The sequence below is a fragment of the Neolamprologus multifasciatus genome, chromosome 23, assembly GCF_963576455.1.
Source record: "Neolamprologus multifasciatus chromosome 23, fNeoMul1.2, whole genome shotgun sequence".
NCBI lineage: Eukaryota > Metazoa > Chordata > Actinopteri > Cichliformes > Cichlidae > Neolamprologus > Neolamprologus multifasciatus.
This window is the reverse complement of record NC_140460.1, coordinates 31977038-31993235: the sequence shown is the minus strand read 5'-3', so window position 1 is coordinate 31993235 and position 16198 is coordinate 31977038. Positions and strand designations below refer to the sequence as shown.

The 16198-nt window shown below is 40.4% G+C and overlaps 1 protein-coding gene across 4 annotated transcripts in view; it reads right to left on the bottom strand.

Moving 5' to 3' along the window:
- zranb3 (zinc finger, RAN-binding domain containing 3) overlaps positions 1-16198 on the bottom strand; it is a 131252-nt gene that overhangs the window by 94319 nt on the left and 20735 nt on the right. For all 4 annotated transcript variants that reach the window (XR_014872556.1, XM_085152639.1, XM_085152642.1 and 1 more), the window contains exons 6-8: positions 11450-11535; positions 8947-9118; positions 2818-2952 (exon numbers count right to left, since the gene is read on the bottom strand). Coding sequence is in view for 3 of the 4 variants with exons in the window: in XM_085152639.1 (XP_085008765.1) it covers positions 2818-2952; positions 8947-9118; positions 11450-11535 (393 nt within the window). In the remaining variant the exon portion in view is untranslated. The remainder of the gene's footprint in view (positions 1-2817; positions 2953-8946; positions 9119-11449; positions 11536-16198) is intronic.

The window sequence follows — 16198 nt, the reverse complement described above, 5'->3', positions numbered from 1 at the left end:
GAGTAGGCTAACCACGTTATTACATTAATGTATGTAAGGTGAACTAGCAAACACCATCATAACTACATGCGGCTGTCTTCTTGTTTGATGGCAGATACTCCCTTCACCCTGGCCAAAAAGGCTAAAATGACCAAAGAAAAAGTGGAAAACAGCTAAACATGAGAGGTTTTTGGACAAAGTTTGTGTTTTTTCCATTGTTTAAGCACTGCTTCCAGCCAAGAATGATACCATATATGCCCCATAGCTGCAGAAAAGGCTAACATTGTTATTTTTTTACAAAAAAAACAGCTGAACATGAGAGGTTTTTGGACAAAGTTTGTGTTTTCCATTCTTTAAGCACCGTTTAAGCACCGGCACCATTTCAAAAGTACCGGTTTGGCACCGGTATCGGATAAAACCTAAACAATACCCATCCCTACACACCTGGTTATGAAGTCAGGGCTAGTGGTCACAACAGTAGACAGCACCAACAGAAGACTGAGTGCATTAAGTATTTCCCCCCTTCCTGATTTCTTAGGTTTTTCCACATTTTTCACGCGTGAATGTTTTAGATTATGAAACAAATTGTAATATTAGACAAAGATGGCCAGAATAAATGCATTTATTAGGTGGAAAAAAGCAATCCTCCCCTTGTTAAATCATGAATTAACTACAGACTTTGATTTCACAAGCTACACTCAGGCCTGAGTGTAGCAGATCGGTTGTATCAACAATTTCAATTAATCCTGCACCAAACAACAGTCAGTAAAAACCCTACAATAATACAGAAGAAGCAGTCCTGCAGGTTTTAGATGTGTCCTTGATCCAACATAGCTTATTTAAATGGCTAAATGACCTCCTCAACATGTCTTGAAGTTCTCCAGAGGCTGGTAATGAACTAATCATTAGATTCAGGTGTGTAAACCCAGGGTGATATCTAAAACCTGCAGGACACCGGACCTCCAGGCCTGAAGTTAGCCAAGCCTGCCCTATGAGCAAACACATGGCAATAGTGGGAAGGAAAAACACCCTTTTAACAGGAAGTCAAAGGAGATTGCAAAGAAAAGCGTCTGGACTTCTTTAAGTTGGGTTTAAGTTGGGTTAGGGGTTAGCCCTAACCCTAACCCCGTCCCCACAGAGAGACAAAAGGACCCTAATCGCCTGAGCCAAGGTGTGAAAATGGGTGTGGGTCCCAATCAGCCAGGGTTTCGGGTGAGCTCATTGTGAAACCTGGCCCCACCTTATCATGCGAATTAATTAATTATTAATTACTATGTGGGGGGACACTTCCACTAGGTTTAAATCTGGGACTCTCCACCATTTGACCTTAGAACTGAAGAAGCTTCTCGGATGAGAGGCGAAACATCTTCTAGCAACTTAAAGAAGTCCAGACGCTTTTCTTTGCAAGCTCCTTTGACTACGATGACCTGGATGACTGAGAACCTTCACAGACTTTTAACAGGAAGAAACCTCCAGGAGAACCAGGCTCAGGGTGGGGCAGGCATGTGCTGTGATGGTTTAATGGATAAGGTGAGGACAAAAAACTTAAATAGAAGCAAAGTAAGCTAACACATCATGCCAGATAAGAAACAGATCCGAAACAAAGTTATTGGCATCTGTCAGCCTGAAAAGTCGGCACATAGCAGCACAATAATCATTACAATATAGTATTTGATGCTCTTATTTTAATTATTGACTTTTGGTTAGACAAAAAATAAAGACTCTAAAACTGTTGGATTGGCTTATGGTGTAGGTTCAGTCATAAATCATAAACAAGCTGATATAATATCTGATATTCGCTGTTCTCTTGGTACAGCCTGCATTACTCTTCTTACTGGTAGTGACGACAAACCAATGTCCTAGATCAGGGGTGGGGAACTCCAGGCCTTAAGGTCCTGCAGCCTTTAGATGTGTCCTTGATCCAACACAGCTGATTTCAGTGGCTAAATGACCTCCTCAACATGTCTTGAAGTTCTCCAGAGGCCTGGTAATGAACTAATCATCTGATTCAGGTGTGTTGTCCCAGGGTGACATCTAAAACCTGCAGGACACTGCCACTCGAGGCCTGCAGTTGCCTACCCCTGCTCTGTTAGGCTTGTGATCCCTAGTCTGTAAACAAATGTGTAGAAGGACTTCAAACAAATAACATTAAAAACAGCAAAAGTTTAAAAAAATGATTTGCATAATGAAATCTCATTGGCTTTGATTTTAACTACTAGTCTTAAAACACCTAAAAAAAATGAAATACTTTTCAAAGACTTTATTTTTAAATTAATATTTAACTTTTTAGGACTTTTAAAAAACCTTGAATAATATTACACTGTGGGAAAATTAGTTTTCGGCCTGCTCTGAGCCAATACCTATAATGCTAACATTCAGAAAGTTCTTTTCTTCATAGTAACACCACAGAACTGCTGGATATCCGTCATCCAGTTGGATGATCTCACTCATAACTTATTCTGTGTGTATGCAAGGCCACAATTGGTGCAACAGTTTTATGGATTAAAAATGCTAACTAATTAACAAAACCAGCTGGAGAGGTAATATTTAAAATCCATCAGTCAAACAACAGGTTATAGCGTCTCTGATGGGGACTATTTTCGGACTGTGGTGCATTTGTGAGAATGGATGGTGTGTGTGGGATTGATAAACTACAGTATCTGTGTTCATGGTAATGAAGTAACATGCCACCAGAGCAACAGTGTTGCTCATTGATCATTTGGACAACAATGCGGCCCTATGGGGCTTTGAATACCCCACACAATAGAAAAATCCCCTGCTTCATCTTTCAAAGGTATTCCTGTATGTAAGATATAACAGCAGCTGGTCTTCCTTTACCTTGGCGATGGCTGTTTGCTTGTACATCTGCGTGACCAGGCCCATGACTTCAGTGAAGGGGGTGTCCGTCGTAGCAGCCCCCGACCCCAGGCTCTTCATCAGCCTCTCCCACTCGGCGAAGCTAGCCGAGGCCTCCTGCAAAGCAAGAAGAGGGCAAAGATATTGAGGCTGCGTCCTTTACTTCTTCACCCACCCTTTTCTCGCTCTTGTTCTCTCTACTGTTTTTGAGATATAAAGGGCAAAACAATTAATAGTGCTGCTGGGTGTCCTACTTTTCCTGAAAGAAAAAGAAAGAAAGAGGGAGAAAAGAAAAAAAACGCCAGCGATAGAGAGCGAGAGAGATGGAGAATTCCCAAGGATGCCACCCCCTCCAACTGGGCTGCTGTGTTAGGTGGGTCACGAGCATCTCCCAATTATAGCTGCCTTGTGACAAGTCGGGGTCGAAGATGGAGAAGCAGCCCGGCCGGTACAATAAATCAAAGACGCCTCGTGTACTCTCAAGGTGATTGGCGAGAAGTATTTAAGGCGGGAGAGGAGAGTGGGAGAGGATCGCAGTGGGAAAGGCTGCCAGCGAAGAGCAGCATATGCTGCCTCCCCACTCATAAACAAGACACACAGAGAAGCTCTGCATTTGTTGCCGACATGTAGGTTAGCCTTGTTTATCATAAAAACACCACTCAGGAACAGCATGTTTTTCTTTTTTAAGACTTTCTAGTACAGACACGATAATTATATAGAAATCGGGCATGAAAAGTAGCACGGGGAAAGTTTGAGTCAATCCTTCTGCAATAAATTCGGCGTGGAAATAGATGTCAAGCTCCTTGGCTTTTTGAACCTCCAAACTGCTAACTTTGAATTGCTTTGTGATTAGAGCTTATTTTGGGCTTCTTGTTCATCACCTCGCTGTCTTAATTCAAGCTGCAACGTCTGACAGCAGTGAATGTGTAAAAAAATTCAGCAGGAACAAACACTTTCTTAAAGCGCTGCATATCAAATGATGCAAAACTGTGAACCATATGGCAGAGCGATGGAAGGTGGAGGTGGGCTGCGCCTGATTAAGCACATACATACACATAATGGTGAGGTGGGTCAAAGAGGGGAAGGGGGGGGGGGAGGAAGAGGTGTGAGAACTGGAGAGAAACCCTATTAATGCACGCACAGGCTTCTTCGGGAAGCAACTTTTACGACTGCATTTCCCGCACTGTGTTTTCTGGACTCCTTACATGAAAGCTTTGCACCATTTAGTGAAAAAATTAGCATTTCAGTGGCTTTGAAACCTCGTCAAAGTCAAGGACGGCTGAATGAATAAATAGTATCGTATTGCTGGAGCACAATGCTGCGCTTCCTTCATGTTTTTCGCCCTCAGATGTTTCACTCAGAAGCACCTGCATAAACACAGTTGGAGCCGTGCTTTTTCCTAATTAAAAACTGTACATTCAGGCATTTCTTTATAATGTGCTAGAGGAAAAAAAACCCTGAGCGGCTAAGCACTCCACCCTCGATGATATTCACCAGACTAACACTGACTAAAGGCCAAGGCTGAAAATGTAAAGGGCAGGTGGGGCATAAAAAGTGTCTGGCTGTGGAAGATAAAAGCCATCATTAGGGAGTAAAATGAGATAGGAGGAATGAACTGGTGAGTGCTCCTGGTATACAGATACAGTACAGTATATATTGTCAGTTAGCAAAATGAGGCTTCAAAAAGACAGTTTGTTTAGAGGGAAAATAATGTCCACTCGGTCTTTTATGTTTTATATTGTTCACATTTTCCTGCCTGTGGGAGGCAAAATGGATGTGGATTCGGGTGACTGGCCGTTTCACACTTCCTTTTCTCATCTCTGAAACCAGTCCATTTAGCTGTGAGGATGAAACGCCTGTCTATTCTTCTTAGCAGAAATCTGTTAAAAAAAACAAAAAACTTGCAGATTGGTCTCATGAACAAAAATAAAGGCAAAAACTGCAAAGCAGAACAACTCGTGCTCTTTTGTTTTCCCACCAAAGAAAAATGATCTCCGAGGTCGTTTTCTCTGAGGATATTACGCATCTTGTTTCAGCCCAATGCAGATGAGAGAGAGCAACTCCAACACATGACATGAATCTTTACAACATGTGGCTTAATTGGTGGCTCTATGTAAAAAAAAAAAAAAAAAAAAACACCCACCAACCATATTTAGCCCCCAATTAGTGTCCCCTAACATTTAGGGAGAATAGGGGTAAAAATCCTAGATCATCACTTTTTAAGAAACTCATTGTTGTGTCATTCCTGCGACGGCTCAGTGAGTAATTAGCACAGAAAAAGCTCCTGCAGCATTTTCCACTCCTGATAATACGAGACTGTTTCCAAAAAAGTTGGGACGCTGTATCTGCAATATGTGCCCAGAAAAACAGAATGCAATGACTTCCAAAACATTTGAAGCTTATATATAAATAAAAATAATGCAGATATTTTATATCAAATGTTAAAAAAATTTGATTTCTTTTTGAAGAAGAAGAAAATATGTTTTCTTGTTAGTGTTTAATACACAGTTTCAGCTGGTTTTTTTATCTCAAGATGTGTCAAATGTTTCCACCTTGAAGGTGGTACAGGTCTGAATAGCCATTATATATATTGGCCAATTGTGTATATACATATATATACACACACAATCAGGCATTACATTATGAAGCGTTTAATAGTGTGTTCGCCTGGCCCCATCGATGCTTGGACTTCAATAGACCCCTGAAGGTGAGCTGTGGAATCTGCACCAAAATGTTAGCAAACAGATCTTTTAAGTCCGGTAAGTTGCGAGGTCGGACCTTCAAGGATCGGACTTGTTTGTCCAGCATATCCCAGAGATTCTCAATTGGATTGAGATCAGAGAATTTGGAGGTGAAGTACACCCCTCAAACACACTGAGTTCCTATAACCATTCATGAACCAGTTTTGCTCTGTGGCAGGGCCCATTATCCTGCTGAAAGAGGCCTCAGCCACCAAGGAGCTCTGTTTCCACGAAAGGGTGTACGTGGTCTGAAATAATGCTTAGGTGGGTGCTACGTGTCAAAGTAACATCCATGTGAATGGCAGGACTCAAGGTTTCTTTGGGTAGCTTATTCCCATCGTGCATTCTGCTTCCGGGTGTTCACCAGGCAAGCGAAGCACCCGAACACCCAAGTGATGTAAAAGATAGTGTGATTCATCAGACCTTCCATTGGTCCATGGTGTAGTTCTGATGCTCATATGAACATCGTTGGGGGTTTCGGTTTTAACAAAGGGTTAAGGGGTTATGCAGCCACACATGCAACAAACTGTGATGCTCTGTGTATTCTCACACTTTTCTATCAGAACCAGCGTTACACTTTTCTGATGGATCTAACCACACAGGCCAGCCTTTGGTTCTCACCCCATATGCATCAATGAGCCTAGGCCCCATGACCCTGTCACTGGTTCATCACCGTACCTTCACTTTTGATAGATACTGACCACTGCAGACTGGCAACACCCCACAAAAGCTGCAGTTTTTGAGAACTAGCCATCTACCCATCACAGTTTGGCTCCATGTCAAACTGGCCCAAATCCTTACGGTTGCCCATCTTTCCTGCTTCTAACACTCCCTAATATGTCCCAGCCACGAACAGGTGCCATGATGAAGAGATTATCAGTTATTCATTTCACCTGTCAGTGGTCATAATCTTATCCCTGCTCAGTATATATCATTTAGTGTTTAATAGTGATGGTCATATGAAAGTGTATCTGACATCATCAAGGAGGATCACATGGCTTCTCTCTTCTTTAACCAAAGGGGTATACTGTACTATAGAACACGATTGATGGGTTAGCACACTATGTTAAGCTGCAAATCAAGTTCTCAGTAATTTCTCAAAACTTATTCTGAACACAGAACTGTCTGTAGCAGGGAATGTTCAGAGCTTTGATTTAAATCATCTGGAAACAACACACTTTCACAGACTTTTTTATTTACAGTAAGCTCTATGTGCTATATATATTATCTGCTGCAGGAATACATTTTATACAAGGAACCTAATGAGCCATATCGTACTGATAAAACCAAATGAATCCCAGCTGTAAAGTTGAAGCAGTGCAAACTGTGTGTCACATTTTCACTGGAATTTGTATGGATCCAGTTGGTCATGCAGAAATGTTTTTATGTTTGATCCTCATCCTGCTAAGTCTCCTCTACCCTGCTCAAACTGCAGCTAATAGAGGTCAGATTAGAAAACGGATCGTTATGATCTTGAGGCGATTTATTGCCAAAAATTTCTAATCAAACACTTTATTTCACTTTGATCTGGCAACAAGTCTCGTTCGTTAGGTTATGGGGCAGAGTCACACTTGAAACACTGAGTAATATTTAATGTTGAAATGTGTCTCGCTTTAGAAAGTTTCTAATGTGCTGATGTGATGTTAGAAATAAACAGCAGCATCGAGAGCACATCGGGCAATAATGTAACATATTTATTTTACTGATGATGCACGATGAACATTAATTGACAAAACAAAAACGTTCTGCAGCTCTTGTGCATCTTAACATAAAGTCTCTTACTCTGACGGGAGTAGGTGGTGCTCACTGCATGAATAACCGACATACACGCACGCTGAAGCAGAAAGCCTGGCCTAACAGAGGAAGTTGATAAACATCATGATGATGTCATTTACTTGGGTTTAGGTTTAGTTGAGTTTGCTTTGGCAAGCCCTAAAGGGAGAAGGCAAGAGAAGGAGACGAAGAAGCTTCAACATCTGATATGTTGTTTTTGTGTTATTTCCAAATAAATACAGATTTTAGATGGATTTCAAATCAGGTGATTATACTTTCATTTTATACAGCCTTCCAGCTTTTCTGAAAACAAACTGAATGATAGAAAATGTAACAAAAGCCTCTCGGTGGATGTTTCTGAGTGTGTGCTGCTGTGGGTGCTTCCAGTTGGAAACTAACTACTGGTAATCCTTGACATCAGTGACCTATGCATAGAGCAGAGGAGACACACTAACTTGCGCACAAGCCGGGCCAAAGCCATATTGGCATTCACGTGTACATTCACATGGATCCAGTGCGGCGTGGGAGGCAGAAACCGCAACTACAACTTTGGGGAAGCTAAAAGAGATCCAAACACCTACACACAAAACATGACATTTACTCTACAAATACCCTGGTATCTTCTATATGATGGAGGAAAAATAGCAAGTACACAGAGACCTCACTGCTAAGCTTAGACTAACAGAGAGTTATTTAATCTTAAAGGAATAACAGGCATTTTTCTCTGACAAAGAAATAACCAGGTGACTGAACCAAGTGCAGCAGCACAGCTCCTCACAGTGAGGCCAACGGAGACTGATTAACTGAGGAACTGTGCTCAATTATTAGTTAATCTGTTCATTGTTTGCCTATAAAATATCAGGAGATTGCACAAAGTGACCTCATCTACATGCTGGTTTTGTAAAACCATAAACTTGCAAATATTCCGTTTGCTATAATAAACACATGTGAAAATATTTGTTTTTATTCATCAGAAATCTCTCACACTTTTTTCAGAGGTTTTCTCACATGACCCTCTTCGAGTTGGATTCGCCAAACTCGCTTCTGCTCTGCCGATTGTGGGCGAGTTTTATACAAAAGGATACAAGCAGACCTTGACACCGCGGAGCTCTGAAAACAGGACTGATTTAGCTTTGTCGGTAGCTGAAAGAATTAGATAACGTGAATGGAGCTGCCAGCGACGTGTTGCCGCGTGGTTACAGAAACGAAGACATAATGTTTGACATAAATTTATATTCTAAAAAAACGTCCTTCAAAAGCAACGAGGTCCACGAGTCAGACACTGCACTGAGCGTTCCAATGACTCAGAGAGGTGTTGAGAATTTTGAGAAGTTGTCACAATAGATCAATTAAATCAGAACATTTAAAATAAATAATAACTCAACTTATATTTAAAAATCTAAGTTTAAAAAATCTGAAAACTGTCCAACTTAACAGGCACTTTTTTCCCCTTTTATCTTACAAAATAGAATGCACAGATTATTATCAGCTGACCAAACAACCAGTTCATGATTCATCTGTAGTCCAAATATGCTACAGAAACTACACAAATACATATTACTTGTCTTCACATGTGACGTGCGTCACCCACGTCTACCTTTGCAGCTTCCTTGGGCAGGTCAAAGGGGATACGTTGGCGGATTTTGGGGGGCAGCTGACTGAGCACATCAGCTTTGAGACGACGGATCATGATCTGACTCAGCCGCTGGTGCAGCTCCTCCAAGTTGGACGCCCCGCGACAGTCCCACTGCCTGCGAGGCCCAAAATACCTGTGAGAGAATAAATAAGTGATGAAGTTGTGCCTGCTAACTTTTTTATACACACACCTCTAACTGAGATGCACTTCCCAAGAAACCACACTTATTTACTTGCAGCAGTGCCTTGAAGGAATAGTTAAACATTTAAACATTCCCACCTGGGAATTGCCCTGCACTAGAACAGCCTTCCATCGTTTACTGTTAAGCAGGTCTGTTGGAGCAGTTGGGAATCTTTTTTTTTGTCTTTTTGCTTAAGGGCACTTTGCAAAGCAGGAAACTATTTTGCCTAATGGCCACAGCAGCAGGTTTATTCCAAAACTCACGGGCAACTTTCACAATTCATCAGCCAAATGGACTTTTAGAATAGAACTGGCCCCCCACACAAAGGCTGGTTATCTGCCATATTGGCTGGAAGTGTGGACAAACTTAACAAGGCACTGCCAAAATTGGCTGTTTCACACTTCTCTGTTTAAAGCTGTAATTGGTGTAGGATGGGAAACTAACTCATTCGTTCTAAAATAATGTTTCCCCCTTGTGTGCAGATTTGAACCAGCATCTCTCCAGCTGCAGTGCTGTTTTTCCTTTCACCTCTGCTGCTGCCGTTTCCCACAGCAACCTCAACTTTATGAAAGAAACAAGAAGGGAAGATTGCACTCAGATGGCACCGCCTTGCACTCCTCTGAGTGTGTGTGAGAGAGTGCATACGTGTGACTTAGAAAGGCATTCCCCAGCCACACCAAACGCTCTTAGACACAAAGCATTATCTTTAATGGCGCCAAGCCATTCCCTGACCGAGCTGCTGACTTTGATGGACATCCAAAACAATGCATTTGATGTGTTTGTTCACACATGTAACCAATCATCACTGTAAACTGGCAGCCAGTTGGCATTTAGCGCTTGGCTTCAGTTGCGGTCTGGCTTTGACAACAAACCATCAACTCAGCAGCACCACCAATCCAGGCTCAGGTATAGGCCGGCTTATCCCAGCAGACACAATTAAATGGTAGGTGAGAAGGACTGAAACTGTGCTAATTCCACAGAACTGCAGATAAACAGTGAATGAGTACACTTCAATCTGGTGATAGTGGACTTAAATGCAGGCACAGTAAGACAGGTTCAAAAGGTACGGATTCAATAACATCTGATTTGTCTCAATCAATTTTCATCAATGTACAGTTACCACCTTAAATGAGTTGTATGCCTCCACCATCAATCAGGTTGCACTTCATTTCTACGCCTGTCCAAACTAAATAAAGCAAAGACTTTGATTTAAGGAATTTAATTAAAGATTTTTTTTAAATTAGCGCCACAAATTCAGTTTCTGGTTTCTGACCCAACATAAAACGTGCTCACAATCTTCCCTTCTGTTCCTGAATAATAGTGTTGAATAATGGCCAAAGAAATGGTAGCCCTGAATATTACAAATTCACTGTGCACGTGGTTTAAATAGCACTACTTCACTATGCTATGCATATGAAATTTCCTGGCAGGTCACAAAAATGGTTAAAAAGGTCTCCAAAACCTGATCAGCTCATCCTGTCTGAGTAAACGTCAAATTTGAAATATCCTTTGATGGAGCTGCAGAGAGATCAAGACCCAAAACCCTGTACCTTAATATTTATTTATATTATATAATAAATTTTTCTGTTGTACATATGTTTTCAGATACACCACACAACCTCAATTCTACAAAAGGTTAGAGATATGCTAACCCAACACCTGTGTGTCTCATTTTCACTGTGTGGTATGGAAGATGTGGCAGTTCTACTTAAATTGAACATAAATATAGCTTTCAGCGTCGCTAACGCTTCTATCCCTAGCTGTCAAGGCATAAAAGTGCGTGTGATACCATGCAGAGTAATACTAGGTTAAAATAGGCAAATCAATACGACAATAATGCTTCCCAATTTCAATATTAAAATTGTTGTGGAGTATATGCTGTGAAGAGAAAGCTAAGAGCCAGAACACTTTTAGCTTAGCCTAGCATAAAAAAAAAACAAACGAACAAAAAAACCCCAATAGGTAGCTATTTTCTCTCACACACATAATTTTCACATATTTTTTTGTGCTTCAGTGTTTGTACTTTTAACTGTTCCAGTGTCAGGCTATCTGTTTACTCTAGCTTCCTGTCTTTATGCTTGGCTAAGCTAACACTCTCCTAGCTCTAGGTAGTATTAATATCATGTTCTTGGGTAATACTCTGGACAATATAAACAAAGTGCATTTGAATAACAAAAATGCTGACATAACACACAAATACAGTTATATAAAATGTAAACTAACATTGCGGTTCATGTTAATAGGAACAACAATAAAATATGCAGAAATTTAGAAAAATGTCACCTGTAATGGGCATTGCAGTATTTTTTGGCATAGTCAGTCCAGGTTTCGAACCTCTTGGGATAAAGGGCGTCAATTTGCATGAATAGCTGTAAAATACACAGACAGGTAAGGAGCCTTAACTACAATTTTTAATAAAACCATGGATTAATTTATAGAAATATCAGTGAGAGTGTTTATGTCTGTATGGGGGAAAGAGACAGAGAACTGAAACAAACTGAAGAGAGTGTGTGATATCTCACTGTCTGATTTCTGAACAAATCTCTTTATAACGCCAATGATCTTTTCATTGCTTGCATAGTTTATCTTATCATACAGTTTCTTTCTAACAATCTTTATCTTTTTATTTAAAGAAATGAAGCATAAAATGGGGGTTTTGTTAGTACAGCTACACTGATGTGACTATGGAATCTATAAAAGTAGATGTAACTGTTGTGATATTGGTTTTTGAAGTCTCGAGTTGAGCATTTGGCTTCTGATGTGTTGTTGTTGTTTTTTTTTTAAACCAGGTGTCAAAAGAGAAGGAGTGGATGTGACTGAGAATCCAAGGGCACTGCATCCTAATACGTAGCGACTTGCTTTATGCTCTATTTTCTCCTACATGGGACTATAATTTACGAAAATGAACACTGATGTTTTAACGAAGACTTGAAACTAGTGATTGAGATTATACACTACTTAGGAAAATGCTAACTGAGATTATAAACAAAGTGAAAAGTAACATAGCTTTCCCATAGACTTCTAAAACCTCAGACAGCCAGTAGAACTGCCCCCTGCTCGCCATTACAAAGAATGCAAATGTAGGACACATCTGCACTGCCTTTACTTTTTTAGACACAGATCCTGCATCCACTTCTTTTATATAGTCTATGAAAATGACCAGTAGCTTATGAGGAATAATGCTAGCTAGTGTTAACAAGCTCGACTATAGTACTATTTAACTGACATTAGTAGTTAAGCAAGGTGACCAGCTGCCGGGTCTAACTTTTAACTCTTATAAAGAAAAGTAAAGCAAATACAGTCTCCTGATTTAGCATGTATTTATCCTTGAAACTGCTGGCTGTTTTAGTTCCCACCTTGTCGCTTTTGCACAAAGCAGCATGAGCTTTTTTTAGCTTTAAACAGAGACATTACCAGAGCTCATGATTAGTCTACTGTCATGAAGTACATCTTCTCTGTAGCTTACCCAAGGTCCTGCTGTCCTTCGCCTAGTTTACCAGCGCTGCGTTGTGCAACTGTGTGGTTATTTGTGTCAGCACCAATTAACCAGGTCAAACCGCTGTGCAGTCTAACAAGGTGAAGAAAATGAAACGGATTTGAAATTTTAAGGATGTGGACACAGTCGACTTACTCCAATTAAACAGCTCCTGGCATAAAGATTATCAAAAGATCTTTGCTTTGCTTGATGTCGCAAGACAAAAGACAAGCTGCTTCTGTCTGTCTTCAGTGGACGTATTTGACTGCAGGTAAAGAGCGTGTTTATGTCACAGGTTGCAACAAAGCTCACAGAATATTCACGTGATGTGTATGTGTAAGTGTGTGTGCAAACATCAAGGCTGCTGTTTGAATGCACACCATCCCTGTCAGTTTTCCGGTATATGCAGCAATTTCTCAAGTAATGACAGTTAATCGTCAGCAGCTACACTGACGAGCCTTATTTTAAATTCAGCACTTGTTCACCGGGAGCTTTGCATCCCCCCTCACGCCACTGATATAATAGGTGGGAGGAATGAGGGCACATCATGAACGGTGCAGCATGCCCTGAGCTGTGTGCTAACTCGATGTCAGAGCCACAGTGAGTAATGATGGCAGCGAGGAGACTGGCACAGAGGCAGGGACAGGGCTTATCAGGTTTATGCTGTGGATGATAAAATGTTATATTCAGTTTCAGATTCTAGTGGCAGGGAGAAGGAAGAAGAGATGATATCTAAAAACTAACCTCACCACTGCAGGCGGCCAACGGCAAAGACAGGATAGCATGTGTCACGCACACACACGCCGAAGTCTATAACACACATGCACGCGCACACTTTTTCGATGATACACCTTCTTGAGATCACTTGCGAGTACTAACTTTACTTCGATTTGGAATTACTTATCCGCCTGAATTTCATCAGTTAATTATCATGATCGGGTCTAGGCAATAATTAAGTTTCCCTCAAAGCAACGTGGCAGTTAGATGACAGTGCGATCCAAGCAGAGTCCCGCATAAATAGTTTAGCATATATTAGTCAGGAGGTTGATTATTAGCTCACTGATAATGAAGCTTCTATATATGAACTGCTAAATATTTATATATGAAGCCTCTTTGATAGGAATTTATTAGAAACAATGTTGGTAATATTTTATATTATTTCTTCAACACATCAAATGAAAAATAAGCAATGAATTGATTCTACTAACGTGTGTGTGTGTGTGTGTGTGAGTGTGTGTGTGTGTGTGTGAGTGAATGCTGACATGTCACTCTTTGAACCACAGAGATCGAGCTCTTTTGTTGTTCAAAATCTAATAACAGCATCAGTAAGCGAACATGTTCCTTCATTAGTGTAAACACACACACACACACACACACACACACTGTAATTGAGTCAATCTTGCAGAGTCCGTCCTGCTGCTGTAAATATAAACTGTAGCACCAAATGTGTATTAATCCACAGCTAAAAATAGTCCCCTGTGATACTAACATTTCTTTTCCTTTTAAAACATAAAAACACATATTTAATATGTTTTTAAAGAGATACAATGTGGAGTAAGCAAGTCTTAACAATAACAAGTCAATGTAACAAATTTGGGGACTTTAACTGATAATTACTAATAAAATATTAACTAAAAAAAATACTAATATGATGCAATACATTATTTATGTTGAAGATGGAGCAGTTTGGGGTTTTTTAAAGTTGGGTAGAGGTTTCAATTTCTGACCGTCTCCTGTTTGGTTTGAGGTGGGTGGGTGTGGCTCAGCTGGAACATAGTGATGTCAGAAATTAAATTGCACCAATAGGCAGAGACCAACACACACACTCCCAGCAAAGCAGATTATCTGTTTTTTTTTTTAAATTTGAACTGTATAAATAGTGTTTCCGAATGTTTAATATACTCTTCATCATTGATTTTTTTCAATTTTACAGACAGATGTTTTTCTGGGTCTTTAACCTCCTAAGACCTGGCGTCCACATATGTGGACATCACATTTTGGGACGTCTAGACCAAAATACTTAATTTTTCTCTACAATTGCCTGATATCCACTTACGAGGACATTATACTGCCACTGTTCTATCAAAATTTGAAACGAATGTCCTCATATGTGGATCTCATTTTTCTCAAAAACAAAAATTAGGTTAAAAAAAAAAAAATCTGATAATTCTTTGTTTTTACATTCTTTAGGTCCCAATCAGCCCAAATAGCAAAGAAAAATTAAAAATGCATGCCATGAAAGAGCTCGGGTCTTAGGCGGTGCCTCTTCTTAGTTTCTCCACTGTGTTGTTATTTAACATATCTTTTACATAAATGTGCAGAGCACTTTGGAAACCTGTTAAGAAGAAAAGACTTTAATAAATAAAGTTGTAATGTTTTTAATATGCAGCACAGACATTCGGGTGGGAAAAAACCTTAAATAAGACAGACCGCAGGTTACAAATAATTATGGGGCCTCTGTGTATGTGCGTGGGTGAGTGCGTGTGGTTGTGTGTGCACTGAAGGAAACAGCTATTCACAATTAGGCTGTTCTGTACAGTGTGCTAAAACAAATTATTCTTAAATGTTGCACTGAAATTGCAAAAAGGAAGGAAAAAAGGGACTAAATCTTAACAGAAGATGATGAGAATCAGCTAATAAACACATGAACTTTCATCAATTATTCATTAAGCCAACATCATGACTATTTAAGCAACACAAACACAGTAAAAGCTAAGAGTTACTCTGCTCCCGAAGCTGCAGAAGATGACTGGAAGAATTGTGGGAAGTTTAAAACGCCTAAGCACACAGCTGTATCGGAGTACAGCGGGCACACGGTGTTTGTTATTGATACTGTATTGTCTCTTCACATTGAGACGGTGAAAGGATTTTCTATTCACGACGTCTTCTTCATCTTCCTTAGCTGCAGTGATGGAATATGGCTGTAATCTACAGCTTCAATATAACATATATAAAAATGATATAATAAATCATTATGGAGAGGGGATTGGCTCAGCCGCTCTCCAAACACCGTTGTCCTGTGAACAGCCCTTCTTATTGTCTTGAAATTCAATAGTCCCCCCCTCCTCCTGTGCGTTTCTTTTTATTACTTGTCTCATTTATTGCGGTGCAGTGTCTCTTCATATCGGGCTTTGTAAATGAAGTTTTTGCAACAAAGGTTATTGAAATAAGACCACGGGATCCTGGAGGATAAGTGACGCCGGAGAGAGTTAATTGGCTTTCTGAATGTCGGATCCGAGGGTAGCCTGCTCTGGAGCAAGTTACCATGGCGATCTACCTGCGCTGCACAGTGGAGCACCTTTGTGAGCAGCCAGAGCTGAGCCCCGAGCTGGCCTGCTAATCTCTCCTCACAAGTGTGGGCTCAGGATTCCTTTATAAAAATCCATCTGTTCCAAATCTACTGAATGCAGCCTTCTCTATTTAGCCACACTTCTCCCTCCTCTTCAGCTCTGTGTTTAATTTTTCATTAAAAATTCAAAGCGGGGTTTGAAGGAACTTTGAATCTGCCGTGTCATTTGGTGAGAAAACAAAACAGCTTACTCCAGTTAAATTTGTAT